At 35.8% G+C, this 27,526-nt stretch overlaps 3 protein-coding genes and 1 pseudogene across 5 annotated transcripts; 3 read left to right on the top strand and 1 right to left on the bottom strand.

Annotated features, from left to right (window-relative positions):
- Positions 1-3,332: 3,332 nt before the first annotated feature.
- Positions 3,333-12,096, top strand: LOC110657708 (uncharacterized; annotated as a pseudogene).
- A 473-nt stretch (positions 12,097-12,569) lies between these two features.
- LOC110657707 (EID1-like F-box protein 2) lies at positions 12,570-15,650 on the top strand. 3 transcript variants are annotated; one of them, XM_058138789.1, is made up of 4 exons: positions 12,570-12,734; positions 12,832-12,889; positions 13,989-14,763; positions 15,285-15,650. In XM_058138789.1, the coding sequence occupies exon 3, from the start codon at positions 13,998-14,000 to the stop codon at positions 14,742-14,744; it is 747 nt and encodes a 248-aa protein (XP_057994772.1). In that variant the 5' UTR covers positions 12,570-12,734; positions 12,832-12,889; positions 13,989-13,997; the 3' UTR covers positions 14,745-14,763; positions 15,285-15,650. The 3 variants fall into 3 exon arrangements, with proteins under 3 accessions (XP_057994772.1, XP_021670723.1, XP_021670725.1); XM_021815031.2 differs by lacking the exon at positions 12,832-12,889 and having other exon boundaries at positions 15,281-15,650; XM_021815033.2 differs by lacking the exon at positions 12,832-12,889 and having other exon boundaries at positions 12,571-12,734.
- Positions 15,651-16,590: 940 nt separating this feature from the next.
- On the top strand, positions 16,591-19,593 carry LOC110657710 (pentatricopeptide repeat-containing protein At3g29290). The gene is made up of 2 exons (XM_021815035.2): positions 16,591-18,650; positions 19,221-19,593. The coding sequence occupies exons 1-2, from the start codon at positions 16,977-16,979 to the stop codon at positions 19,401-19,403; spliced, it is 1,857 nt and encodes a 618-aa protein (XP_021670727.2). The 5' UTR covers positions 16,591-16,976; the 3' UTR covers positions 19,404-19,593.
- LOC110657709 (chaperone protein ClpB3, chloroplastic) lies at positions 19,542-25,902 on the bottom strand. The gene is made up of 10 exons (XM_021815034.2): positions 25,318-25,902; positions 24,962-25,180; positions 24,577-24,814; positions 23,852-24,047; positions 23,381-23,435; positions 23,021-23,171; positions 22,469-22,777; positions 21,798-22,063; positions 20,612-21,535; positions 19,542-20,175 (listed from the first exon to the last, which is right to left on the bottom strand). The coding sequence occupies exons 1-10, from the start codon at positions 25,534-25,536 to the stop codon at positions 19,849-19,851; spliced, it is 2,904 nt and encodes a 967-aa protein (XP_021670726.2). The 5' UTR covers positions 25,537-25,902; the 3' UTR covers positions 19,542-19,848.
- Between the last annotated feature and the right edge of the window lie 1,624 nt (positions 25,903-27,526).

The following is a 27,526-nucleotide window of genomic DNA, read 5'->3' as shown; positions in this document are numbered from 1 at the left end:
TCTATCTTTCAAAGAGAATGGGAATAGCTTCAATCTTGCTGCATCATCAGATACTCCAGGTTGTTTTTGCATGTCACAGATCATAGCAAACTTCTTCAGATGTGTGTGTGGATTTTCAGAAGGATGTCCTCCGAATTGAGAATTTTGAATCATTTGAAGAACTCCAAAATCCATCTTGTAACTATTTGCATCAATTCTTGGTCTTGCTATGCTCTCTCTCAAGTCATCAAAACGAGGAAAAGCATGATCCATCATACTTCCCCTAGGCACATTAGCATTTACAACCTCTTCTCCTTGGGCTACATTTTCATTGTTTCGATCATTTCCAGCATTACCACCAATTCTAATTCTTTCATCAGCCATGACTTCTTCTAATTCAGTTTCTCTCAGAGGTTCTTTTCTTTTTCTGATTTCTTTCTTGTTGGCTTTACAAAATTTCTCAATTTCAGGATTGAATAATAAGGATGTGTCACTTGTGCTTCTAGCTCTTCTCATAAAAGATTAAAAGTACCTGAAAAAGAACAAACAAACACAAAATGAAAAGATAACAAAAATAAAACTATAAACAACTAAAATAATCAAGAACTCAATCTTAAACAAACAACTCCCCGGCAACGGCGCCAAAAACTTGATGTGGCCCAACCGCAAGTGCACGGGTCGTACAAGTAGTATAGAAAAAAAAATATCGTTCCCACGAGGAGTCGTGTTAATGATTGAATTTTTGATATAAAAAATTGACTAAATTGAACTATCTTTGAAATTAAAGTAACAAATTGATGGGTATTTGAGTATGAAATCTATATGTGCAAAATCAAAAATCTACCCAAAAATGTATTAATTAAACTAAAATTGCATCAAATTGAAATAAGCAAGTTCAAATATGGCAATATTTAAAATGGCAAGTAATAAAATTCAATTAGAAATTGACAATGATAAAAAGGCGATTCCGGAGTTCGGGATTTCATATTCGAGCTATTTTGGGATTTTGAATTGGTTATCAAATCTTGCGGAACTTACGGGTTTTAAGGAGATTAATTCTTAAATCCTTTGAATACCCTTTCGAGTGAGACAAAGAGTGCATTAATCAATCTAATCCTACTTTCGTGGAGTTAGAGTTAATTAAGGCCCATTAGGTTCTTTAATTAATATGTGAATCCTCTTAATCCTTAGTCTATTTCTAGATCTAAGTTAATTAAGTCCAATTTCTTGATTATCTATCACAAGGCCTTCTCCTTTCGGTGCCTAACCATGGATTAAGAACATCACTTAATGGGATCCTACACTAAGCATGTCATTAAGCACACAAGAAATGAATAAAACTCATTAAGACCACAAAATATGGATTACCCAATCAAAATCCACAAAATATCTCAAATATTACAGCCCATACTCCAGAATCAAAATAAAACTACTCACTACCCATAATGTTTACAAGAAATTCTTAGTTTGTATGGAAATAAAACTTTAATATAAGCTAGGAAACAATAAACTAAACACTAGAAATGTAGGAAGAATGTAAGAAAGTAAAGAAATATGCAAATCTTGGTTGAAAGTGGTGTGGAAGGTGAAAGTGACTCTTTAGCTGCTGCCTACATCTCTTCCTTTTTCTGCTCTCCTCCTTCTTGTCCCTTCTAAAATGGGAAATGGGAAATGAGACTATTTATAGCATTTTCTGACATGGAGCCCTAAAATGGTGTGTTTGAGGAGGGATTTTCTGAGGGAATCTTCTGCCAGCTCATTAATGAACTCTTTATGAGACTGTATAAGTGGACTGCATAAGTCATGCAGTCCCTTACGCAGTTTTTGGCTGGTTTCTGGTTCACTTATGCGAAACTGCATGACTTGGTGCATAGGTTATGCACAATTCCGTGAAAGTGCATAAGGGAGGCGTGAATGTGCATAAGCTATGCAGTCTCCTTATGCACATTTCGGCAGGTATTGGAACAGTGATTTTTCTCCTTATGCAGATCCGCATAGCTTATGCGGCAAGTTATGCACAATTTTGGTCAATGCATATTTCAGCTTGAAAACTTGTTTTTGACATCTTTGGCTGTGGAAGTCACTCCTCAATGGCAAAATTTCTTTTCAGTCATTCACAAACACTATTTTTCCTACAAAATGAAATAAAAATTACAAATTAATCCAAAATTGACAATTATGAAAAACTAACTAAATAACTAATGAAATTAGCTAAAAATAACTAATAATAAAATAAAATGATTATGAAATTAGACCTAAATAACTATGCAAAGTGTATGCATCAAGTTGCCACCGATTTGCTTATGTGATCTGTCCAACGCTTTACTGTGTTATGCAAATGTGGAGTTGGTGTTTATGGAAGTAAACAATGAGGGCTTGCACATTCTTCACGTTGCTGTTTTGCTTTGCAGATGTAAGCTAAACAGGAAAAATTTTTGCAATCTTGGTTATATGAGAGAGAGAGAGAGAGAGAGAGAGAGAAAGAATTGTTTTCTCCTAGTATTAGGGAGAGGATGAAGAGGAGAAAGAGGATGGATAGAAAGGGAATGGGGAAAAAGTTATTCACCAATAACAATGCTACCATTGAATTTCAACCGCTGAGCTATCTAATGTTGCCCTGGAGTTTCTGATAATTGGTAATATGGTATGCTTGTATAACCGAATGTTTATACGGTAATTTCAGAATATTGCAAAATCATATACTGCAATCTTCTCGTCAATCCGTTAAACGAGACATAATATAGTGGCCTTTCTTTCAAAGCTTGTTAGGACAGAAATGTCAAAGCAATTACATGTACGCAAGAAACCACATTTGGGTCAGCTGATTGATTGGTGAGTGGATTCATCTCGACAATTTTCTTTCTTTTTGAACTTAGCCAAACTAATAACGAATTCTGAACCCTGATATTAGGGTTCAAAATTTTGCTGGTCTGTTCCAGAAATTGAATTTGATTTATGGTTCCAGTTCAATGCTATTCATTTTCAATCCATTCTCTCTGTCCCTGTATACTCACTCGCCGTCCACAAATCAAAATAATTTTCCCAAGTAAAAAGGTCCATGTAGGAAAATCCAACACAGACAGTATCCACGTGTCACAAACACAGCCTTGAAAGTTGCAATTACAGATCCTGTTAAATTTCATACTCACCCCACTTACTTTATTGTAAAAACAAAACCAGTTTCAAGCTATGGTGGCAGGCATCACCATTTCTTCTCCAAAACCCGCAATCTTAGAGAATCCAATCTCCCTAAAAGAGCCAAATTCTAGTTTTCTCGGTGGTTCCTTCAAGGGTCTTTCATTACCGTTAAAACCCTGAAATAAGAGAAGAGATAACATCAGTTTGGTGGCTGAAAAAATCAGTACCCCTCCACAACTAGCACCAACAGCACCAGTCGCGGCAGGTTTTATCTTAACATTACAGGGTTTCCGTTCCCTCTTGGTCCTTTCCTCAATAGACGTACTATGAAGACTGAGGTCAGTATCTTTATTTTATCTTCAAGTTTTATTGAAATTTACAAAATTAGAAAGAGAAATTGTGACTGTATGCTGTATTGGTGAATTGATCCGTCTTTCTGTTCTTTATTTCCCTATATGCAAGTTGGTATTTTTTTCATGTTAATTAGATGGGCTTCATTAATTTTGCACGTATGGTTGTTGTTAAAATTTTTGTGTTGAGCTTACATTCTGGCGTGTCTTTTTCCTGTAATTCAACTGCTGTCACTTTTATGTCTTATATTAACCGGCTTGAATTGGGCAGAGGCGAAGGGGGAAGGGGTGGGTAGCACTTTAAATTTTTGAAGTCTCTTATCTTTTTTGTTTTGAAAAGTCTCTTATCTAATAGCTGTTTTCAACTATTTAATTTGATGCTTTGTGAAGAAAGCTTTTTCCTTATTATAATTCTGGGATGCTATTTTTGTATGCCATTTGCTCAAACTTACAAATTGCTGTATTTTGAATACGCGGGAAGAACAGGAGAGAGGCAAATCATTTTAAACAGGATGCTCTTTGCAAGCACTTTTTTTCCCTTATGAGCCAAAGTTCTTGACTGACACAGTGGCTTTATGTTATCATCCACATTTCCAAGTTCTGTCTTTGAAGTGGAAACAAATGACATATTGGCTTATTTAATCTAGACTGCAGAACGGCTGAGTACTAGACATCTATGGGATATACGAATAACAACTATACCCAAGAAGTTAGCCTAATTTATAGGACTTGTAAGAGGATAATATGTTTTTTCAATTTCTACGTGATTGAATATGTAGCCAAATAGTAAGTTGACTTGTTAGTGACTCAGAAAAGAAAGAGTTCCCATTTGATTGACTGAGATAATTAAGTAAAGGACATATATATATATATATATATATATATATATATATATATATATATATATAGTAACTAGTTCTGTTTTTCTTAGTTCATATGATGGAGTTTTCTCTTTTTCTTCTGTTAATGTATATATATATAAATAGTAACTAGTTCTGTTTTTCTTAGTTCATTTGATGGAGTTTTCTCTTTTTCTTCTGTTAATGTACTTTGTAGGTAGTGAAAGGTTCCATATGGCTATTTGAACAAGAGCAAGCATTAGGCTTAAGCAGTGTGTCAACAAACATTCGAATGACAGTTATCAAACTCAAATCTAGAGGATTATGGATCCATGCACCCATTGCTCCAACCAAGAAGTGTTTTCAGGTTCTATCTTGTTCTCTAAATTTCCCCTTTTAGCTAGGATACTAAATAGTCAATTTAGCTGTATTATTTGGAACTTGAGCACATGAATTTTGACTTTGTTTCCACAACATGTGAAGCCATCTTATATACCTGATCTTTTCTAAACTTGGATTACTGAATGAAAGTACCTACTTTTAATCAGAATATAACCTATGTTTTCCCTCTTAAAGGCCAAAAACTATGAAATGAGAGTCCAATAGCCCCTGAAGTGTTAGTTGCCTGAGGATGACCTGAGAGAAACACCAGCCAGTATTTATAGAAGTTGATTATCTGTGATTAGCAGAATTTTCTGTATCATATTTATAGCCTTTTTTATTACTTTAGTTTTTCATCTCTATTAAATTCTGCACGGTCTGCACTTCTGCAAATTTGGGTGACACTTTAACAAGTGATTTTCTTGCCAGTTTGTGAAGGAGTTGGGGGCTCCAGTAGAATACATTGTCCTGCCTACATTTGCTTATGAGCATAAAATTTTTGTTGGCCTATTTTCAAGAAAGTTTCCACGGGCCCAAATATGAGTAGCACCAAGGCAATGGAGTTGGCCATTGAATTTGCCACTTGAATTTTTTGGGATTTCTCATGCCAAAACCTTAAAAGATGAAGATTTGTCTACACCATGGGCTGATGAGATTGAACAAAAAGTTTTAAGCTTGCCAGAAGTTGGTAATGCAAATTACTTGCACACTAAATCAAACTTAATTTGGATGAATAATGTTGCCAACAAATTTTCTTGTCGGTTGTTTCAAGGATTGGACCATATGTAGAAGTAGCTTTCTATCATAAGCGTTCAAGAACACTACTCGTAATGGATGCTATAATTTTTGTCCCAAGAAAGCCCTCTGAATGTATTAAAGACCAAGTCCAATTGGAATTAGAAAGTATAATTAGTTTAGGAAGTTTAGTAAAAGTTAAATTATGAAGTTTAATAATTAGAGTCCTAAAAGGATTAGGTTTTAGTGACCTATATACGTGTATAGTTTATTGGTCATTATATGGAATGTATTGTAGAGAGCTCACGAAGTGAAGAGGTGTATTGAATTCCGTGAGTTTTGTTTGAATGATTTTGAGGGTAAGAAAACTAATTAGTATTGTAACTATTTTTTCTTGGTAGTGTATTTATTGGTGAAGTAGGCTTACGCTAAACCACATTAAATTTTGTGTTCTTTAATCTGTGGGTGTAATTTTCACAACAATTGGTATCAGAGCTATGGTTCGAGATGTCAAAGTTAGCGAGCACAAAATTTGAGGCAGAGCCATTTGATGGGAAAAATAATTTCAGTTTATGGCAAAGCACCGTGAAGGATGTCCTTGTACTACAAGGATTAATTAAAGCATTGAACGAGAAGCAACTGATGACTATAAAAGATGATGATTGGGAGGAGCTTCAACAAAGCGTTGTAAGTACGATTAGATTGACGTTAGCCTCGGATGTGAAGTATAATGTCTTAAAGGAGACTTCGCCAATTGTTCTGTGGAAAAAATTAGAGATTTTGCACATATCAAAGTCACTCACAAATCGTTTGTACTTGAATGAGTTGTACTAACTCAAAATAAATGAAAGTACTGATGTGAGAGATCACCTTAATGTATTTAATAAATTAATTACCCAATTGGTTAGTGTTGGTGTGAAGGTAGATGATGAAGATAAAGCCCTCTTGCTTCTAACCTCTCTCCCACAATCTCATAAAAGCTTGATGACAGCCCTAACAGTTGGGAATGAGACTTTGAAGGTGGAAGAGGTTATTGTAGTTATCTTGGATGATGAGAAGTTTAAGAAGACAGGTAGTAGCAATGAAGTTGGAGCTTTAGTTGTTGGTTCTAATCATGATAGAAGCAATCCATGTGGAAACAATTGGAGAAGGAATAGTAGATCGAGTTCGAGATCATGAGTAGACCATGAAAATAGAGAATGTTTCTATTGTCATGAGAAGGTTCATATTCAATACCATTGTATAAAAATGAAGGAAGATCTTGTAGAATTTAAATAATTCAAGAAGAGTAGGAGAAAAGAAAAAGAAGGAACTACTGCAATTATAATAGATGATGGTGTTGATGGTGAATAACTCCGCCTAAGTAATTTGCGCTTAGCCGGTTCCAAGCCCAGATAAATGAGGAGGGTTACGGTAAGTGACAACCAGCGTAAAAATTTCGTCACACCTTATGATATGAATTCAAATGATATAAACGTTGGGCGTCCTCTACTTACGACACGCTACATCGGAGCCTGAGTGTAGCGAGAAATATGCAAGGGTGTAGGGCGTTCACCGAAAGCAGTGCCCTATGCCGGCGCCTGGGTGTGGTGTTAAGTGAGGGTTCCCACATCATGGACGGGTGTGGGTAAAAAGTTAGTCCATAAGACAAATAGTAGAACAGATAGTGGAACATAACACAAGATTGACATAGAAAACAATAGAAGATATCATAGAAGGAGACCAATTAGGAAGGGACAGGATAGAAGGAGGATCATGATTGGTACTTGGAATGTTGGATCACTTACAGGAAATTAATGGAGCTTGTGGATATCTTGGAAAGGAGAAGGGTGAATATTGCTTGCATTCAGGAGACTAAATGGGTAGGAGAAAAAAGCAAGAAAGTGGGTAATTCAGGGTACAAACTGTGGTTTACCGGAAATGGGAGAAATAAGAACGGAGTGGGCATAATCATAGACAGGATATTGAAAGATGCTGTAATAGCTGTGAAAAAAGTAGGAGATAGAATTATACTAGTAAAACTAATACTATAAGGAGAAACAATAAATGTAGTTAGTGCTTATGCCCCACAAATAAGACTAGATAGTGATAGTAAACAAATGTTTTGCGAAGATATGGATAATTTAATGCAAAGCATACCAAATGAAGAGAATGTTTTCATTGGTGGAGATTTGAATGAACATGTAGGAAGTGATAGGCAAGATTATGAGAATGTTCACAGAGGTTTTGATTTTGGCAGTCGAAATGAGGAGGGAAAAAACATTCTAGATTTTGCTATAGCATACGACCTAATACTAGCAAATACCTACTTTATAAAAAGAGAGTCATATTTAGTGACTTTCAAAAGTGGGCAACATACAAGCCAAATCGACTTCCTCTTAACCAGGAAGACAAATAGAACTCTATGTAAGGATTGCAAGGTCATTTCAGGAGAGGCTTTAACAAGTCAACATCGGTTAGTGGTCTTGGATGTCAAGTTTAGGAACAATTCAAGTAAGGTCAGAAGAAATAGTGTAGCTTGAACAAAGTGGTGGGAGTTCAAAGGAGTAAAGCAAGTAAAGTTCAAAAATGAGCTTTTCGAGTCCGAAGCATGGAAGTTTGATATGGAGGCCAATGATATGTGGATACAGATGGCATCAAAGATTAGAGAAGTAGCTAGAAAAGTACTTGGAGAGTCTAAAAGACATGGACCACCCTCAAAAGAGAGATGGTGGTGGAATGAGGAAGTACAAAAGGCAGTGAAGAGAAAAAGGGAATGGTATAAGAAATTACCTAAATGTGATAATAATGAGGCATATGAACAGTACAAGATAGTAAAGAAAGAGGCAAAAAAGGCAGTTAGTCAAACAAGAGTACAGGCCTTTGAAAAGTTATATGAGAAACTTGGAACTAAAGAATGAGAGAAAGATATTTATAGATTAATAAGGAGGAGAGAAAGGAAATGTTAAGATCTCAATCAAGTTAGGTGCATTAAGGATAAAGAAGGAAAAATGTTGGTAAAAGATGAGGACATTAAAGAAAGATGGAGAAATTATTTTAATGATCTCTTTAATAATAGTCAAAATGGTAATAGCGTGAATATAGACTATAGAACAATAGAAAAGAATGTGAATTATTCTAAAAGGATTAGATCTTTAAAAGTAAAGGAAGCACTTAAGAGAATGAAAGTTAGTAAAGCCTGTGGATCCAATGGAATACCAATTGAAGTGTGTAAGTGTTTGGGAGATATGAGAGTGGTATGATTAACTAAATTATTTAATAAGATTCTAAATTCAAAGAAAATGCCTGATGAATGGAGGAGGAGTATTTTAATATCGATTTTTAAAAATAAGGGAGACATACAGAGTTGCTCAAACTATAGAGGAATTAAACTTATAAGCCATACTATAAAGTTGTGGGAGAGAGTTGTGGAGCATCGACTACGTCATGATACTTCTATCTCTCTCAATCAATTTAGTCTCATACCCGATCGTTCAACTATGGAAGCGATCTTTTTCATTAGAAGTTTGATGGAGAAATATAGAGATGTGAAGAAAGATCTACACATGATTTTTATTGATTTGGAGAAGGCTTATGATAGTGTTCCAAGAGATGTCTTATGCAGTGTGTTAGAATAAAAGAGGGTATCTATTAGGTACATACAAGTGTTGAAAGATATGTATGAAGGAGCAACTACTATTGTGCGCACAGTGGGAGGGGACACAAGAGATTTTCCTATCTCAATTGGATTACACCAAGGATCAACTATAAGCCCTTACCTTTTTACATTAGTTTTAGATGAATTGACGAAACATATATAAGAGAGTATTCCTTGGTGCATGATGTTTGCGGATGATATTGTTATGATAGATGAGACGTGATAAGGAGTCAATAGAAAGCTAGAGCTTTGGAGAAGTACTCTAGATTCAAAGGGCTTTAAGTTAAGTAGAATGTAGACAGAATACATGCATTGCAAGTTCAGTGAAGGCCAAACTGGTGATAGGGAATGAGTTAGTTTGGATGGAGTGGTACTGTTCCAAAGTAATCACTTTAAATATCTCAGCTCAGTCCTTCAAGTAGACGGGGGATGTGAGGAGGATGTGAGTCATAGGATTAAAGCCGGATGGTTGAAGTGGAGACGTGCCACGGGAGTTTTATGTGATCGCAAGATTTCCAATAAGTTGAAAGGAAAATTTGACCGTACAGCCATACGACCGGCTATGTTATATGGTAGTGAGTGTTGGACACTGAAGGAGTCGTATGCGTCTAAGATAATAGTTGCGGAGATGAGAATGTTAAGGTGGATGAGTGGTAATACTAGACTAGATAAAGTCCGTAATGAGAGTATTAGAGAAAAGGTAGGAGTGGTGCCAATTGAGGATAAGTTGAGAGAAGGGAGATTGAGGTGGTTTGGTCATGTGAAGCGTAGACATACGGAGGCTCCAGTTAGACAAGTAGAGCACATTAGGTTAGAGGATAGAAAGAAAAAAAGCGGTAGACCTAAATTAACTTAAAGGAGAATAGTACAACATGACCTAAAAGCATTACACACGTCTGAGGATTTAACCCAAAATCGTTTAGAGTGGAGAAAGCGAATCCACATAGCTAAACCCAAATTTTTGGGATAAAGGCTTGTTGAGTTGAGTTGAGTATGGTGTTGACGGTGAATGTTTGAATGTAGATGATGATAAGGAAAAAGCAAAAGATTCATTACAAGATGAGTGGTTAATGAATTATGTTTACCCATTCCATATTTGCTCAAAGAATGAGTAGTTTAATGTAATTGAAGGAGAAAGAGTGAAGCCAGCTAATGGGAACAAGATAAAAGTTGAAAGTATTGGAAGAGTGAAGATCAAACTGCATGGTGATCGTGTAAAAGTGTTCGATGAAGTGATATACGTTCCTAAATTTGAAAGAAACTTAATTTCCTTGGATAAGTTGGATTTTTTGGGTTATGGGTGTTCAATTCATGGTGAAATCATGAGAGTTAGCCTTGCTTTTGTGATCATGAAAGGTGAGAAAATTAGTATAAAGAATCTCTACAGATTGGAAGGAAGCACATTGATTGGAAGGAAGCACATTGATTGGAAGAATGTAAGTGGAAGCAAGAGGCAATATCAACAATCAATAGTGCAAGAAAGTACCAAGAGAAAACTGACTTTTGCAAAAATTGTGAAGACTAATTCCATTTGACTTGGAGGTGGAGATTGTTAGAGTTCAAGTCCAATTGGAATTAGGAAGTATAATTAGTTTAAGAAGTTTAATATAATTTAAATTATAAAGTTTAATAATTAGAGTTCTAAAAGGACTAGATTTTGATAGCTTATATATATGTGTAGTTGGTTAACCATTATATGGAATATATTGTAGAGAGCTTACGAAGTGGAGAGGTGTGTTGAATTCCGTGAGTTTTATTTGAGTGATTTTGAGGGTGAGAAAACTAATTAGTTTTGTAATTATTTTTTCTTGATAGTGGATTTATTGGTGGAGTAGGTTTATGACGAACTATGTTAAATTTTGTGTTCTTTAAAGTGTGATTTTCACAACAGAATGTATTAGTAAGGAATCCTTGTTAGCATCAGCAAAGAATGGCTTGGCAAAACTTCTGAGTAAAGGAAAAGAAGTCCCTGAGGAACCGGTTGTTGACAATCAGATGAACCGTCAAAAAGGTCAGTTCTTCAGTTCCAAGTCCAATAGAACCAAGGATGCTGTGAGTGCAATTTGATAGCGAACTTGTTTTGTCATGAAGAAATTGCAGAAATATAGTATTCTGTGCAGGGTGGGAAAGAATGGTTCTCCAGATCTTGTTTCTTGGCCCATCCAACCTGTTGGAACCTAATGCTAGTTTTGCTCAAATGTCACAAAAGTTGATTGTATCCCCCATTGTGAAGACTCTAGTCTTCAGCAAATTTCCTGATAAGGTAATGAAATGATTATGATGCAAACTTCCTTTTAGTGGGTTTATTATGGTTTGGATATTGTACAAACACGACAATTATTGTACTGCCAACTCTGTCTATAGATATATGCTACGAGTGGTAATTGATCAAAACAAAGAAATGTGGTGAATTTTGTTTGTATTGTTTCCATCCCTGCTATATTGAGTCTATAAGTGATTTAAATTTTAGTATGGTTAACATTCTTCTAATATTGTCAAATCCTCAGGTCAGGGATTGGATTGATAGAATTGCTCGGGACTGGAGATTCAAGAGAATTATCCCTGCTCATTTTGCTGCTCCAATAAATGCAGGCAGGTCTGATTTCTTAGCTGCATTTGCTGTCCTTGATGACCTTTTGGGGGAACGTTATTTTACCTGGCCTTCACTCTCTCTTCTATTCACATCACTTATGGGAAGGCCGCCAATTACTTCCCACCTGATGACATGAAGACCTTATCATCCCTCGATCAATTTTTAGTCTCAGTAGGAGCTGTAAAGAAGACTGTCTCAGGACGGAAAAGAGTAGCCTGACAGTTAATTCAACAACAGAAGTTTCACCACCTTAAATTTAAACATATTTTTATATCCAGAGTTTGATGGGTCATCATTGTATTGCATGTTCATATTTGAATAGAAAAGGTGTATTAGCGTTAAATTTTGCAGCCACAAGTTCTAGATTTTCAGATGTGATGAAACCCTCAAGAGTTTTCTTCAAAATCATGACTCGTACTATATTAATGATTTTATTTGATTTAATTTAGTATCTTTATAATATGCGGTGTAAGTAGCATTACTCTTTTAGGAAAGTCTAAAGACAAATAGGAAATAAGGAGCCAACCAATCAGAGGATGCCATCGGCAAAGCAGTAACAATCCAATGATGGAACCCATAAAAAATTATAGGCCCGAAACGTGGACAAACATTAGGGATTTAGAATCTTTTTGCGGATGATGGTATACTGCTTTGGCATTTTGCCTTTACGGCACTAAATTTTTAAATATCAACAGTAAAACCAGCGGCAACATTTAAATTACCTCAATCTCATTTTCGCTAAAATTTCCCCCAACTATTTTCTGACACATCATACTAACTGGTCCTCATCATCATCCATGCGAGCGACACCTCATTTTCTTAGTTGTCGTGGGATGGCGTGGCGTATTACAATTTGTCCTTGCTTTAAAGAATTAGTAAGGCTGTAACTCTGTAAGTTCAAGTATTTGCCTTATTATAATATTTCTTCTTCCATATGGAACCCCAAGGCCGAAGCCCTTCTCTGCTCTTCCTCAAACTCCCATCTCTCTGCGTTTGCTCTGTATCTATCTGAAGTGTATTATTTATTCTTTTTGGACGGAAATACCCTTCTGTGGTAGCAAAATTATCTACCTTTTTGGCATGTAAGTATATATCTTTGATTTTTTCTTTTGGATTTTTTTCCTACTTGATAAAATTCTAATCTTTTTTTTTTTTTTTTTAATTTTTCCTTTCATATAGATGTTTTTCTTTTTAAAGGTTTTTGAGGTCATGGGGAGAGGATACTTCTTTTTCTGAGGTGAGAGATTGGGTCTTGATTTCAAAGAAATTATGATCCAGCCTAGTCTTAGTTTCTTTTTTCTTGTTTTTTTTTTCAGTTGATTTTGATGTGGGCTAGGTTTTTGTCGGCTCTTCATTTTCAAACTGATTTTGTGCAAACTGGTGAATTCGTTGAGTGGGTCTGTTTTGGATTAAGTGATTGTATTGAATTTGTAATGGGTTTTGCCAAAATGCCTTGAAGTTTGATATAGGGGGTTTGTGGATCTGAAGTTTAGGCAGTAACTGACATGCAGTGAAAAGCCTTTCAAACGTTTTTTGTGATTGGGTTGCTGTGGATGCTGGAATTTAGAGAAAATTTCAATGCATTGAATGGATACTAAATGCTATTAGTACTGCTCTGCTGTACATGTTTTGTTCATTTTTAACTTGAAGCTGCCACCTTTTTCCCCCCTTTTTACTTGTTTTGCCCCAAACAAAGTAATGAAGTGAAAAATGAATGGGGTATAAGTTTCTAGCAAAAAGTTATGTCAATGTCTTCATTTTAGAATAATGCTTTTAAGTTCAGCTGCGAATGCAGAGCATAATGAATTCGTTGTTAGATCACCTGTTGACCTTATACAACTGTAAATTGTATGACAGTTTATGATCTTGCTTAACATTGCCATTTCTTAGTCTCTTAGTTGGCTGTGTGTATTCTCAGCACTAGCTTGTAAGTCTGCTGGTTCGAAGGTTGACTTTATTCAGTTTTTTCCCTATTACATGGATTAATTTGTCATTGAATTAGATTATAGGTGATTGATTTTACTAAAATAAAACTAGTATATGTTTTGCATTTCACTTGTAAGATGTAACTGCATAAGAACCTTAGTCGTTCCTTGTGTTACATGGATTCTAAGAAACTTGTGGACCTATTGTTATATTTTGTCATGGGCTTCTTAATCATTTGATTTCATAGTTCAACTGTAATGTTACCACTGGGCTTATAAATAGGATCCTATTGTTTGGTTGAGAAATTTGATTGGCAAATATGGAATGCCAGAACTGTAATTGAAGATTGTTTATCGTTGTGGGAATCTTTAACAAAGGCTTAGTATCCTTGTTTCTTTTGTTTGTACCAGGTGGAGACCATGATTTTAACAAAGCAATATCGTTGTATACACTCATCAAGCTGTCAATGCACAAAAGGGCATCTAAGTGAAGATGCAATTTTTTTAGTGTTTCAACAGCTGAACTGGAACCCTAAATTGATTGCCACCCTGTCATGTGTATGCAAATGGTTTGATGATTTGGCCAAGCGAGTGTTATGGAAAGAGTTTTGCCGAGCAAGGGCTCCAAAAATGATGCTTGATCTGCAATCTAGCGGAAGTCATAGTGTTGATGGCAATTGGAGAGCACTTGGAAAATTGCTTATTTACTGCTCAGGATGTAGCAAGGGTGGCCTGTTCAATAGCATTCATATCCCTGGTCATTTTGTTTACAGGACTCGGTTTTCTAGAACTTCAGGGAAAAGTTTTCTTTTGCCACAATGCAGAACAGATGTTTTGTATGTCTCTGACCCTTGTGAACATCTTGATCAAGGGGAAGAAGGTGATGTTGGATTTTTCCGTGGAATTTTCAAGTCATTCTCAATGTCAAAGGTTAGGAAGATGCTGATTAAAAGGAAAGCCCTGCTTCATCCAACAGAGGTGTGCCCTTATTGCAAGGCAAAGCTGTGGAGCATGCTGCAAGCCAAAATGATACCACAGAGTGCCAGCTGTAGGTTGGGTGCCTATGAAGATTGTGTTGAGTATTATGTGTGCCTCAATGGACATGTGCTTGGAATCTGCACCCTTTTACCCTTGTCAGATTCAGAAGAGGCATCCGAGTTGGAGTGATAGTTGGCATAGTAATCAGGTACCTCCACCAAGCATTTTTGTTTTTGTTGAACTTGAATCCAAATGAGGTAAAACTTTCGGGGGCTTTTGAAAATGGTAATTGGTAAGCTGTTCAAGTAAAACAGACTCTTGTCATGGAAGTTGGCAGAAAAGGCTGGTTTTCAGCTTTTTGACTGTCTTGGACTTGTCAAAGAATTTGAGCCATTCACTCTTACCTTTAATAGTCCGAGCAAATTATTCTGCTGGTTGATTTGTTACATTTTAAGCAATTATGCGAAAAAGATGAATGAATTAATACTGAATTAGAAGAATAGAGGACGTGACTTTTGATTATGGCAATAAGAGATGTCTTGTATTTGTGCCATAAAGAATGGAGTAGCGTGTATTAGTTCCTAGTGGAAGGAAATGATAATTTTTCTGGCACTGCATAATCCTTATCATATTCTAGTATGACGGAATAGTCCGCAGAGTAATTTTATTTGATTTCTTTCCTTGAAAAGTTGTAACTGACAAGATTTTATCCTTTTCTTTGGAATTTAGTCATTGTTGCCATGGATTTTACTTCTCATGGAATTGACAAATGTGGACGAGATATTTGATAAGCTGTCTGGAGGCTGAAACCATTACAATCTCATCTGAACTTTCAACTACGCTGCTTCCCAGTCTTACCCTGGCTAAATGATTCGTAGTGAATGGTTGGAGGCTGTTTCTGACCATCTTGTTTTAATCATCTATTAATTACTGTGAGCATGTAGTACTGTGTACATGTTATGAGTGTCCCCATATATATATATATATATATATATATATATATATATATATATCCAGATAGCTGATTGTATCTGCAATAATTCGCACCTCTGTTTATGATTCAGTTGCTTCACAATTCAGTTTGCTTGTTGCAAATTTTAGTGCAATTTAGAACCGTACGTGCTTTTGGCAGATGGATTATTAACATGAGTTCCAGGGATGGATGGAGTTGGCACATACTAGTTATTGTGATAGACACTGGCGGATTTAATTAAAATTTCAATTTATAGTTTTTATTTCTATAATACTCTGTGTAATCACTGTTCATAATTTTTATTCACTTAACAATACAAATGAAAAATTTTGTTAATAGCGGTTTCAAAAAATTGATAAAAAGTGCATTACTTCTTAAAGATTTCACCACCTTAACAGAAAATACTCCAAAAGTAGTATAGCATTGGAACTAAATTCATCAGATCACATCATCTGCTTCGAAGTCCAACCTCATCTGCTGCAAGGCACTTCAAACAATCAATATGTCAAATAATGCTGTAACTCGATAACCTTTCTGTATATAACTTCTCCTTACTTTTAGACGTATAACAAATCCATGAATATGAGCCTCTTTAGCTCACCAAGAATTACGTTTCAAAGGTTTTCCTAAATATTGACATTAACGTAGGCCTGTCTATATAAAAAATTTGAAAACACTTTTAATAAATATTTTCTTATCAAAATAATTTAATAAATATTAAAACTTTAATTTTAAATAATTAAAACTTAATTAATTAATTTTATATTGATAAATGTTATAATTAATTTTTAATAAATTTATATATATTTAATTATTTTTTTTATTAACCCATTCATCGATTCGATTCCCCCGCCGAGCCGAATTCGGAGCCCAGTTGAATAACAGTGGCTGAGAGGGAATCCGGAAAAGGGTGCGTGGTCTACGAGGGTGTACAATCAGCGGAAAGTTGGCTACAATGTGAGATTTGGAAGTTCCTGGAATAAAACGGTACCGTTTCTTGGATAAAACAATGCCGTTTTGCTGCAATCTCTGCCCTCTAAAATGACAAAATCTTCTCTGCAGTCTGTATCATCCCAGCCCAACCCCCAACCCCCTACCCTCTTCTTCTCTCTCTCTCTCTCTCGCTCTCTCTCTCTTCTCCAGCATCCAACCTCTCTCCAGGTAAATGTTTACTATAGTCATATGCAAAGGAGTCCGCTCTCCATTATCATGCTCGATTTTGCAGTCTCCGCATAAAACTTTTATGGGTCAGATGTTTTGTTTTTATTCATCCTACTAGTCTAAAGAACAGTTGTTTCTAGTGGCAGTGCTTTAGTTTTATCAAACAAAAACCTTTGCTGTCCATATTCGAGGTCCTAAGCTGGATTTTGCAGATTTTGGTTTCAAAGGACTTGTATTGAAGTGAATAACTGTATTCATCTGTTTGTTGCTCTATTTTGGTTCTTGTTATGGGAGAAATGTGGGGGACTTCAATTTCAGTTAATTTGAAATGGAATAGGTTTGCTTGCCAAAATAGCTTGTATATTCCAAGTAATTGTGAATATAGGGTATGGAGGAGTTATAATTGTAGCTTGTACGGTAGTTCGCTTATGAAAATGAATGGAGGTCCCGTGGGAATATCCGAGCTCATTATTTTTTCCATGCCAATGGAGGGGTATGCATGGTTTGGATGTGCACAACGGAAGATACCCCAATTGAGTTCATTAATTGGATCCACTAAAATGACTAATTTTTTTGGTGTATCAAATTTTGTTGCTAGTGATGAACCTGGGTTGGTTTCTGAAGAAAATGAAGACAATGAATTTATTCAAAAAAGAAAAGATGAATTTCAGACAGATTATTTTGGACAATATTTGCCTCCTTGGGGAAATTTGATAACTCACCACAGATCAGATATGGATTCTGAAAGTACCGCTCAGCATTCAATGCTGTCAAGAGATATGATCACTGTTAATGAAATTAGGGTACAACTTTTAGAGGAAACAGATGAAGAAGAGTTATCAAGAAAGATCTTGATGCTTAGCAGATCCAATAAGTTTAGAAGTGCACTAGAATTGTTCAGGTCCATGGAGTTCTCAGGTCTACAACCCAATGGACATGCTTGTAATTCTCTTATCTCTTGTCTCTTAAGAAAAAAACTTCTTGACCATGCATTGAGTGTCTTTGAGTTCATGAAGAGAAATGAGATCACAACAAGCCATACATATGCCTTAATACTAAAAGCAGTTGCAGATTATGAGGGATGTGATTGCTCCCTTAATATGTTTAGAGAATTAGGAGGGTTTTCCGGGGACAGGAATGATTTTGATGTCATTGTTTATAACACAGTGATATCTGTCTGTGGAAGAGTGAACAATTGGGTTGAGACGGAGAGAGTATGGAAAAGCATGAAACAAAAAGGTATTAATGGAACACAAATTACATTCTCACTGTTGGTTAGCATTTTTGTGCGTTGTGGCCAGAATGAGCTGGCTCTTGCTGCATACAGTGAGATGATTCAAAATGGTATTAAACCAAGAGATGATGCACTGCAGGCTGTAATTGGGGCATGCACAAAAGAGGGAAAGTGGGATTTAGCTCTAAATGTTTTCCAGAATATGTTGAATCATGGGCTGAAGCCAAATCTTATTGCAAGCAATGCATTGATAAATTCACTTGGAAAAGCTGGAGAACTCAAACAAGCATTCAAGGTCTTTGAAATAGCTAAATCTTTGGGTCATACACCTGATGCATATACATGGAACGCATTGCTTAATGGACTATACAGGGCAAATCGACTTGCTGATGCTCTTCAACTGTTTGAGAGCATCAAAAGAGAAAAAAGTTCTCAAATCAATGAGCATTTGTACAACACTGCTTTAATGTCATGCCAGAAGCTTGGTTTATGGGATAAAGCTCTTCAGCTATTGTGGCAATTGGAAGCTTCCGAACTGTCTGTCTCAACTACATCTTACAATCTTGTTATTGGTGCATGTGAGATTGCAAGAAAGCCAAAAGTTGCATTGCAAGTTTACGAGCACATGGTCCACCAGAATTGCACTCCAGACACTTTTACTTATTTGTCTCTAATAAGAAGTTGCATATGGGCATCTCTTTGGAGTGAAGTGGATGAAATTCTAAATGTAAGTTCATCTTTTAGCATTATATGCGAAACTTCTTTGAATAAATTTTATCCTATAGTGCTTTATAAAAAATAAAAAAATAAAAATCGGATGCTTAGATTTGTGTGGCTTGTAATCATCCACTCTTCATCTTTGTGCTTTTCCTGAATTCACTCTTCATCCGCTTCTTCACATTTTTCGAACTAAATGTTTTAGTTAGCTACCCATGCCTGCTAACGTTTCCTATCCTTGAACGCCATATTTTCTAGATCAAAAGAAAATGATGCATTACAACATTTTTCCTTCACCCAAACATGCATGCATGCTTGGGCTTCTTGCACTAGAGTGCCTATTCCATCTTTTATCCGAGTGATAGTCATAATCAACTTACCAGTGGAGCAAATAAATTTTGTGAATTGGATGTCCAACTGACCCTACATCTATAAATTTCAGAGTTAAATTCCATCTGGATATTCAGTTCCTTATCGTCGATGGATTGTATGCTTGAACGTTTTATCCTCTCTAGAAGAGCTATTTCAATTCCGTCATGTCCTTAGCATTTCAGTAACTTGCTTTATTTTGTGTTTACAGCAAGTTGCACCAGATGTGTCTCTCTACAATGCTGTGATTCATGGAATGTGTTTAAGAGGCAAGATCGAATCTGCTAAGAAGCTGTATATGGAAATGCGTAGAAGCGGTCTCAAACCTGATGGCAAAACACGAGCTTTGATGCTTCAGAACCTGCGAAAGGTTTCAACTAAAAGGCGGAGGTAGTCTGTTTTATCAAATATCTCCCTGTTACTGAGCTGACCAGCAATTGTAGGATTATCCAATTTCATTTTCGCAGTTGTATATCATGACATAATAAAGTAAAACATTGTATATTGGTATCTAAGCTATTCGCTATTGAAATACTCCATAATTCGTTGCTCTTATTTCTGAAATTGACGATTAGATTTTATTACATTGTATCACCTAACCCACCCTACTTATGGTATATCATGCAGTCATAAACGACCTCCAAGGCTTGACATTAATGACCTCCAAATGAAAGGGGGCTACAAAAATATTAGGAAGCCAAGCAATCAACCAGTAACGTACTTCCAAAACGGAGTAAATACACCTTGACGCTTTATAATTTCTGTAGGAAAACATTGTACCAAAAAAGTTCCTTTAACCCCTTCATAATGGTGCTATAGTTTTTGAGAAACCGAGACGCTCAAAGAGTCTGTGAAACGGCTTGGTTTTCTGCAGCTGAAGCATATGCATCAATTTCTAGCCGCTTGAAGACTAGCTTTTGCTGGGGAAGCTGGCCATTGGAAAATGCTGTAACCTCTGTATCTGCTAATATAGTGTCCTCTTCCTTAAATTCCCCTCTTAAGATGCCCTTGGCAAGTTCATTTTCAACATACTGCTGAATCACCCGCTTGACTGGCCTAGCTCCATAGTTGGGGTCATATCCAAGACTCCCTAAAAGCTCGACAGCTGCCTCACTGACCTGCATCCTCATCTTCCTGTCTGCAATCCTCTGCTGCACGCGTTCCAACTGCAATGCACACATAAACACGACTTAAGTATCTGAAAATACAAAATTGAGAATCATCTCATGCTGAGGACAACACCAAAAAATCCAGATCGAACACCAGTGACTTCAGAGAACAAAAATTATATTCTTCAGCCTCATATAATGTTGTGGGTGGAATATCCTATCTACCTCACATGTGCACTAAAACATGTCTCAAAATCTACAAAAGCATCGATCCTAATCTATGAGACTTAAAGATGGTTGCAATTAATCAACTGGCCCATTGTCCTGATTACAAAGACAATTACGAACATAAATGATATACGAAATATTTGATTGGTCAATAGATTTCGGATGCTCGGCTGATGTTTTATATCAAAAATTTCAAGACAATGAAAACTAAATAACAGAATTAAGATGACCCTCACCATGCATACTTCAAAGCAAAGCAAATTACCTGTAATCTGACAATGCTGTTTATCTGATTGCGATCCAGCGGCTGGAAAACTATGTACTCATCCACCCTGTTCATGAATTCAGGTCGAAAGACTGATCTTGCAGCTTCCAACACCCTTTGCTTGATAGTTTCGTAAGCTACCTCCTTTGGCAAGTCATCATCTGTGTCAAGTATGTATTGTGAACCCACATTGGAAGTCATGACGATGACTGTGTTAGTGAAACTAACAGTGCGACCCTGCGAATCCGTCACCCTCCCATCATCCAAAATCTGAAGGAAGACATTGAACACATCAGAATGGGCCTTCTCTATCTCATCAAAGAGAATAACTGCATATGGCCTCCTTCGAATTGTCTCTGTCAACTGTCCCCCCTCCTCATATCCTACATAACCAGGTGGGGCACCTATCAACCGTGAAACTGCATGCTTTTCCATGTATTCACTCATGTCAATTCGCACAAGGGCTTCTTCAGTATTGAACATATAGGAAGCTAGTGCTTTAGCTAGTTCTGTTTTTCCAACACCAGTAGGACCCATGAACATAAAGCTAGCTATTGGACGCCGAGGATCTGAAAGACCAGCACGAGATCTTTGAATTGCCTCAGCTACTGATTTCACTGCAGGATCCTGACCCACCACACGTTTGTGCAGCTCTTCCTCCAAATGTAGAAGCTTCTCTTTCTCTGATTGTTTGAGCTTTGAAACAGGGATGCCAGTCCATTTGCTAACAACTTCAGCAATATCGTCTCCTGTAACTTCTTCTCTAAGCATGGACTTTCCAGATTTCATATACTCATCCAACTCTTTCTCAGCACTTTCAAGCTGGCGTTGCAAAGAGTTCAGGCTGCCATACTTCAGTTCAGCAGCACGATTAAGATCATACTCACGCTCAGCCTGCTGAATCTCAAGATTTACCCTGTCTATCTGCATAAAACAGGAAGGGAAAAAAGTTAGATCTGCAATGCTTGTATTTCACTAGTTTATAATTTGAGGTGAATGTCCTTGAGGATTTTCAGAAGCCAGCATAGTCATGCCAGTTTCCTGTTTTCAAAACTCATTTTGTTAACTTTGTTGACTGACTTTAGACTCTTTAAACCAGAGACTGTTGAGAAAGACAATTCCTATGAAGAATTATTATTAGAAGATATTAAGTCAACAACAACTTAGTAGTAATAAAAAGTAATACCTCTTCCTTAATTGACTGAATGCGAGTCATGACTGTCTTCTCGTGCTCCCATTGCTCTGTCAGCTCCGCTTGTTTCTTTTTCAACAGGGACAATTCAGCCTCAAGACGGCTCAACCGATCTTTTGAAGCTCTATCTGTATCATTTGTAAGAGATAGCTTCTCCATCTCCAATTTCAATACTGAACGGTCAATTTCATCAAGAGCAGTAGGCTTCGAAGTGATCTCCATTTTCAGTTTTGCTGCTGCTTCATCAACTAGATCAATAGCTGCAATTTGAAAAACACATTAGAACTCCATCAGACTAATAGGTGCTTAAAATGAATTTTGTAGAAATTTTGAGTTGATGACATGCAGCTGGAAACAAATATTACGTCTCAAACCTGGAAATTTTGCAGCAAATTCACAAAAGTGATGCAAATGAAAACAAACTTAAAAAAAAAAAAAAAAAGATTTTGAATACCCCTCCTTATGATACTTTGACTTGCCTATTAAATCCAATAAAAGTTTCAGTAGAATCAGAAAATGGTGCAGAAATTTTTTTTTGCACTTCCGCTTGCTTTTGCTAACAGAGCACGATTATAGCAATTCGCATGCCAGCATCCATAGGAAAAATGATGGAACACAGCCACCAACACTTCAGGCTGTAATTCATCTCAATGCTTTGGTTGTACCTTTGTCAGGTAAAAATCTTCCACTAATGTAACGGTCAGAGAGAATTGCAGCTTCCACAAGTGCACTGTCAGAAATGCGAACTCCATGATGCAGCTCATATCTTTCACGTAGTCCCCGAAGAATGGAAATTGTATCCTCCACTGAAGGTTGATCAACATAAACTTGCTGGAAACGACGCTCCAAGGCTGGGTCCTTCTCAATATATTTTCGATATTCATCCAGTGTTGTTGCACCAATACACCTTAACTCTCCCCGACCAAGCATTGGCTTCAAGAGATTGCCCGCATCCATTGCACCATTTGTAGCACCTGAAACAGATAATAATATATTATTCATAGTTATCCAAATTATCACGACCACTTTTTCAATAAACCTCAATTTTATAAGCTAGGGACAGCTACTATGGTAGTACCATGCTACCTGCCCTTTAAATTTTACATTCGTGTCACAATGCAGTCAAAATTTCATTAACGATTAATCTTTGATTTAAGAGATCAATAAAGGAACTCAATGAAGAAAGAGAAAAATCTGATAATTGACATGCATATTACCTGCCCCGACAACTGTGTGTATCTCATCAATAAAAAGGATAATCTGACCATCTGACTCTGTAACTTCCTTAAGTACAGCCTTCAGTCTATCTTCAAATTCTCCCCGATATTTTGCCCCAGCAATGAGTGCACCCATGTCAAGTGATATTAGCTGTAAAGCAGAAGTGGACAATATCAGCAACAAATTTAAATAGACAGGATGGAATACAGCCAATGCAGTAATATCACTCCTCTCGGAGGTATCTCCACAACCCTACCCTTCAAGAGGCAAGAGAGTCGCCGGGAGAGAGAGGAGGGGGGAGCCAACAGAGGAAGTGACTAGTCTGTTAACAGAATTGAACTAGCACATTAAGAACATACCTTCCTGTTCATCAGAGCTTGAGGTACATCCCCTTGCACAATTCTCTGGGCCAGTCTGTCCAAGAGATACAGTTAGATTAATCCACAGAATGCAGAAATAAACACCGCCAAAGTAAGGAATCTTGAGTAGCATGGAGTAGCGGACCAAAATAATTCATTGTCCTTAGAACTTGCACTAAATCCACAACTTCAAACCAAATCCATAACAAGCAAGCAAGCAATCAGGACTCAGCACATAAGCATTTATTCTAGCATATGTAGGACATTAAACTCCAAAGTTGAGAAAAATTTGAGATATTAACAGTGTCAGCACTATGTCAAACAAGTAACGGCTGGTTAAATTACACAAAAAATAAGCCATAAACACAAAAGAACAAGAAGTCAAGAACCCCATTTATCTCAAAAAGACTAGATTTTCAACTGTTATAACAATGCCCTCTACAAACATGCAAACACTTGCTTAGTTCTTACCCTTCAGAAATTGCAGTTTTCCCAACACCTGGTTCACCAATCAGCACAGGATTGTTCTTTGTTCTCCTAGAGAGAATCTGAATACATCTACGTATCTCATCATCCCTTCCGATGACAGGGTCAAGCTTTCCTGCTTTTGCCATAGCTGTCAAATCTTTTCCATATTTCTCAAGTGCTTCATACTTCCCTTCAGGATCTGTACAACTAACAAACGTGAGACTTGCTTACGTTATCAAGAATCCAACACCTTGAATGTAACAAACACCAACATACAAAATGATGCGACACATATCAATAAATAAACAACTGAATAATACAGGTGAATGAAAGCCTTTTTTCTTAAAAGCAACTATCTCCAATTTTTTATAAGCAACTATATGAGTTTTATTTGCCAAAAATCCTTGCCCCAATTGTAAATAAATAATAGTGGATGGTTCAAGCTTAATGATTATAGTTTAAAACCAGTTACAGTTCAATTTGGAAAATAGAAAAGCTTCAATTGGCCAATAGCTTGACACAATCATAACTTTGAACTAACTAAGCAATGCATAATGAATTAAAAAAAAAAAAGCAACAGCAACAACAACAAAGGACTAGAAAACAAATTTCGCATACATGCAACACAAGCACGATCAGATACATGCATACGCAGGCTTGTGCATGCGAGGATGTATGTGTGCATCCACACATGCATTTAACAAGCTTAAAAAGAAAAAAATTTCTACCTTGGTCTATAACTGATTGGCGTCCCCTTATTGATTCTATTGCAGATCTCAGTGTCTGAAGAGAGATCTGAAAATCCCTAAACAACTGCTTCCCGAATCGTTGATCCTGAGTGAAAGCAAGAACTAAATGCTCGACAGAAACAAATGAATCCCGGTAGTCTTTCTTGTATTCCCTAGCTCGCTGTATCAAAGCCTCCAAGTCACGTCCTAACATTGAACCAGCAGATTCACCAAGAACCTTGTGTAATTGGACAGACAGACAGTTAAAGCAATCAAATTATTGTAATAAAATTCTGTGACATGAAATGTTAAAGATTTAAAAATTGTAAACTAGCGTAGTCCTCGTTGGAATATCTCGCAAAATGTATATAAACTTAAGAAATACCTTCGGTTGCCGTTGGATAAACTTATCAGTAGCTTCTAAAAGACGAGTATTATCAACCCCAGCTTTTGAAAAGATCCGACGAGCAAGCCCATTTTTCTGCTCCAATAGAGCTTTCATCAAATGCTCTGTCTCCACTATCTGATGCTTGTTCTCTTTGGCTACATCAGGAGAAGAAACAATTCCTTGCCATGCCATTTCCGTAAATTCTTGCTGAGTAATCTGTTTAAGCCCCAGAATACCAAAGTCAGCAAAACAAACACATCACTCGTGCTCATGTAAATCCCAAATCCCAACACCAAGGATTTAACAACAATACACTAATCCTCATCAAAGCAAGAAAAGCACCAGACACTTACCCTTCCATTAGAGGCATCACATCTAACGACGAAGGACCTTCGATTCCTCGAAATCCTCTCATAACCAAAGCCAGTCCTCTTCAACGAAAGACGCTTGAGAGAATTCCGTTTTGCAGGGAAGCTTAAAGACTGCAAAAACAACGCGTTCCTAATACTCTGATGTGGAAACGGAGGACAAAGACTTATTCCACTAAACGACGCCGTAGTTGTCGCAGCCATTTCGGGAGCAGCGGGCAGAAGGAAGGATTGCTTGACGAAATCGAAAGACGAATAAACACAAAAGAAAGCTAGGAGTTACAAGTAATTAAAGAGAAAGGGAAAGGATTTGGCGTGGGAAAGAAGGAAATTAAAGAAAGAGAGGAATTTGAATTTTGATGTTAAAGAGCAAGAAATCAGAATAAAGAGCTAGTGTTATGGAGTGTTCGTGAAAGCTCGCTGCTTTGCTGGGATGTGCAGTGATGGCGCTTTACGGTTCTCGCCTTGTTCACCATGTGTAAACACGTGGCGCCTCTGTGTTTCGCCCTATGACAGAGAAAGGGGTGTTGTTGGCTTCTGGATTCTGGAATGCGATAGAAGATTCTACCGGATATGGTTTTTTACTATGCTAGCGTACTCATATTATTTATTATATTTTATTTTATAATATATTTTAAAATATTTTTTATATTTTATATTTTTATAATCATATTCTAAAATTTAATTGATGAAAAATTTTTAATTAATTATAATTTTGTTTTAAATATTAATAAATAAATAAGTTCTTAGCACATTTTTTATTATTTTTAATTAATTAATTAATATATATCCAATAAAATTATAAACAAAATAAAAAAATTATACATGATATATGATAATTTTGAAATATTAATTATTAAAATATAAAATATATATTATTATTTGAATAATTTTAAAATAATAATTTATATTTTATATAATAAAAAATATAATTAAAAATGATTGATTTTTAAAAATATATAAGATTTTGAGCATTGTAAACTTAGAAATCTTAAAATTTTTTTAAGACATAATTAAAGGAATTTTAGATAATTATTTTTTGATGAGATAAGTTGTTAGTATTTGAAAGTTGAAAATATTTAAAAATTTGATTTTTAATATAATATATTAATTTGCCATGTGGTAATTTTTTAAGCACTCTTCTTAATATAGATGGCACATTCTTATAGAAGAATTTTAAATGCTTACCCCATATATATATATGGGGTAAATTTTGTTGGCTAAATTAAAAAGATTATATTACAACATTGGGCCACAGCCCACATGTTCAAATCCAAAATCTTAATTTCAGCCCCAATCGACCCAAACTCCAATAGAGTTACGCATCCGTTAGAAATCCACAGATTATGGACGATAAAAAAAAAATATTAAACACTTATTTAATTATTAAACTTAAATTGTGAGGCTAATTTTATTTTTTTATGTATTTATAGATTAAAAAAATTAGTCTCAATAAGAATTTAATCAATTTAAAATGATAATTAATTAAATTCTGTGAAATTTTTTTAAAAATTTATAAATGAATAAGATATTTCATTTGAATAGTATGCTTTTTTAAAATAAAAATAATTTTAAAATTATATTTTCAATAAAAAGTATAAAATCAATTTTAATTTTAAATTCAAAGATCCGGATTGAAATGAAATGAATTTGAATTCAAATTTAATGATTTCCATTGAGTTTAAATGATTTCCTTATCTCCAAATAAAATATTAGATGACTTTGAGAGGATAGATATTTTTATATTTCCAAAAGTATATAAAAGAAATTATGAAATTTTAAATTAATAATTTTAAATCTGTAATTTTTTACATTATGATACAAACACTGAAGGATTAATATAATTCACAGGGTCCTTATCTGCATTTGACGCATTAAAATTAACATTTAAGAGCTACTGCCACAAAACATCTAGAAATAATGCATTTGAAATTCCAGGGTGGAAGGAGGCACATGACGATACCAATCAAATTTGGCAAGAAAGTAGCAAAATTTGACTTGTTTATTTGGGTATTTGGTAGAGAACATGTCATCATTTATTATAGTTTTTATACTGACAGAATCAGGTTACATCATTTCTTATTCAGGAAAAGTGTAAATATGGAAAGGATCAAAGGATGTTTCAATCGTCATGGAGTTGAGAAAAAGAATTTTCATGTTTTATATAGGTTCTGACACACAAGTTGTAGCATGA

The sequence above is a fragment of the Hevea brasiliensis genome, chromosome 16 (assembly GCF_030052815.1).
Source record: "Hevea brasiliensis isolate MT/VB/25A 57/8 chromosome 16, ASM3005281v1, whole genome shotgun sequence".
In the NCBI taxonomy this organism is placed as follows: domain Eukaryota; kingdom Viridiplantae; phylum Streptophyta; class Magnoliopsida; order Malpighiales; family Euphorbiaceae; genus Hevea; species Hevea brasiliensis.
Note: the sequence above shows the minus strand (reverse complement) of the source record. Positions and strands in the feature narration are given on the sequence as shown.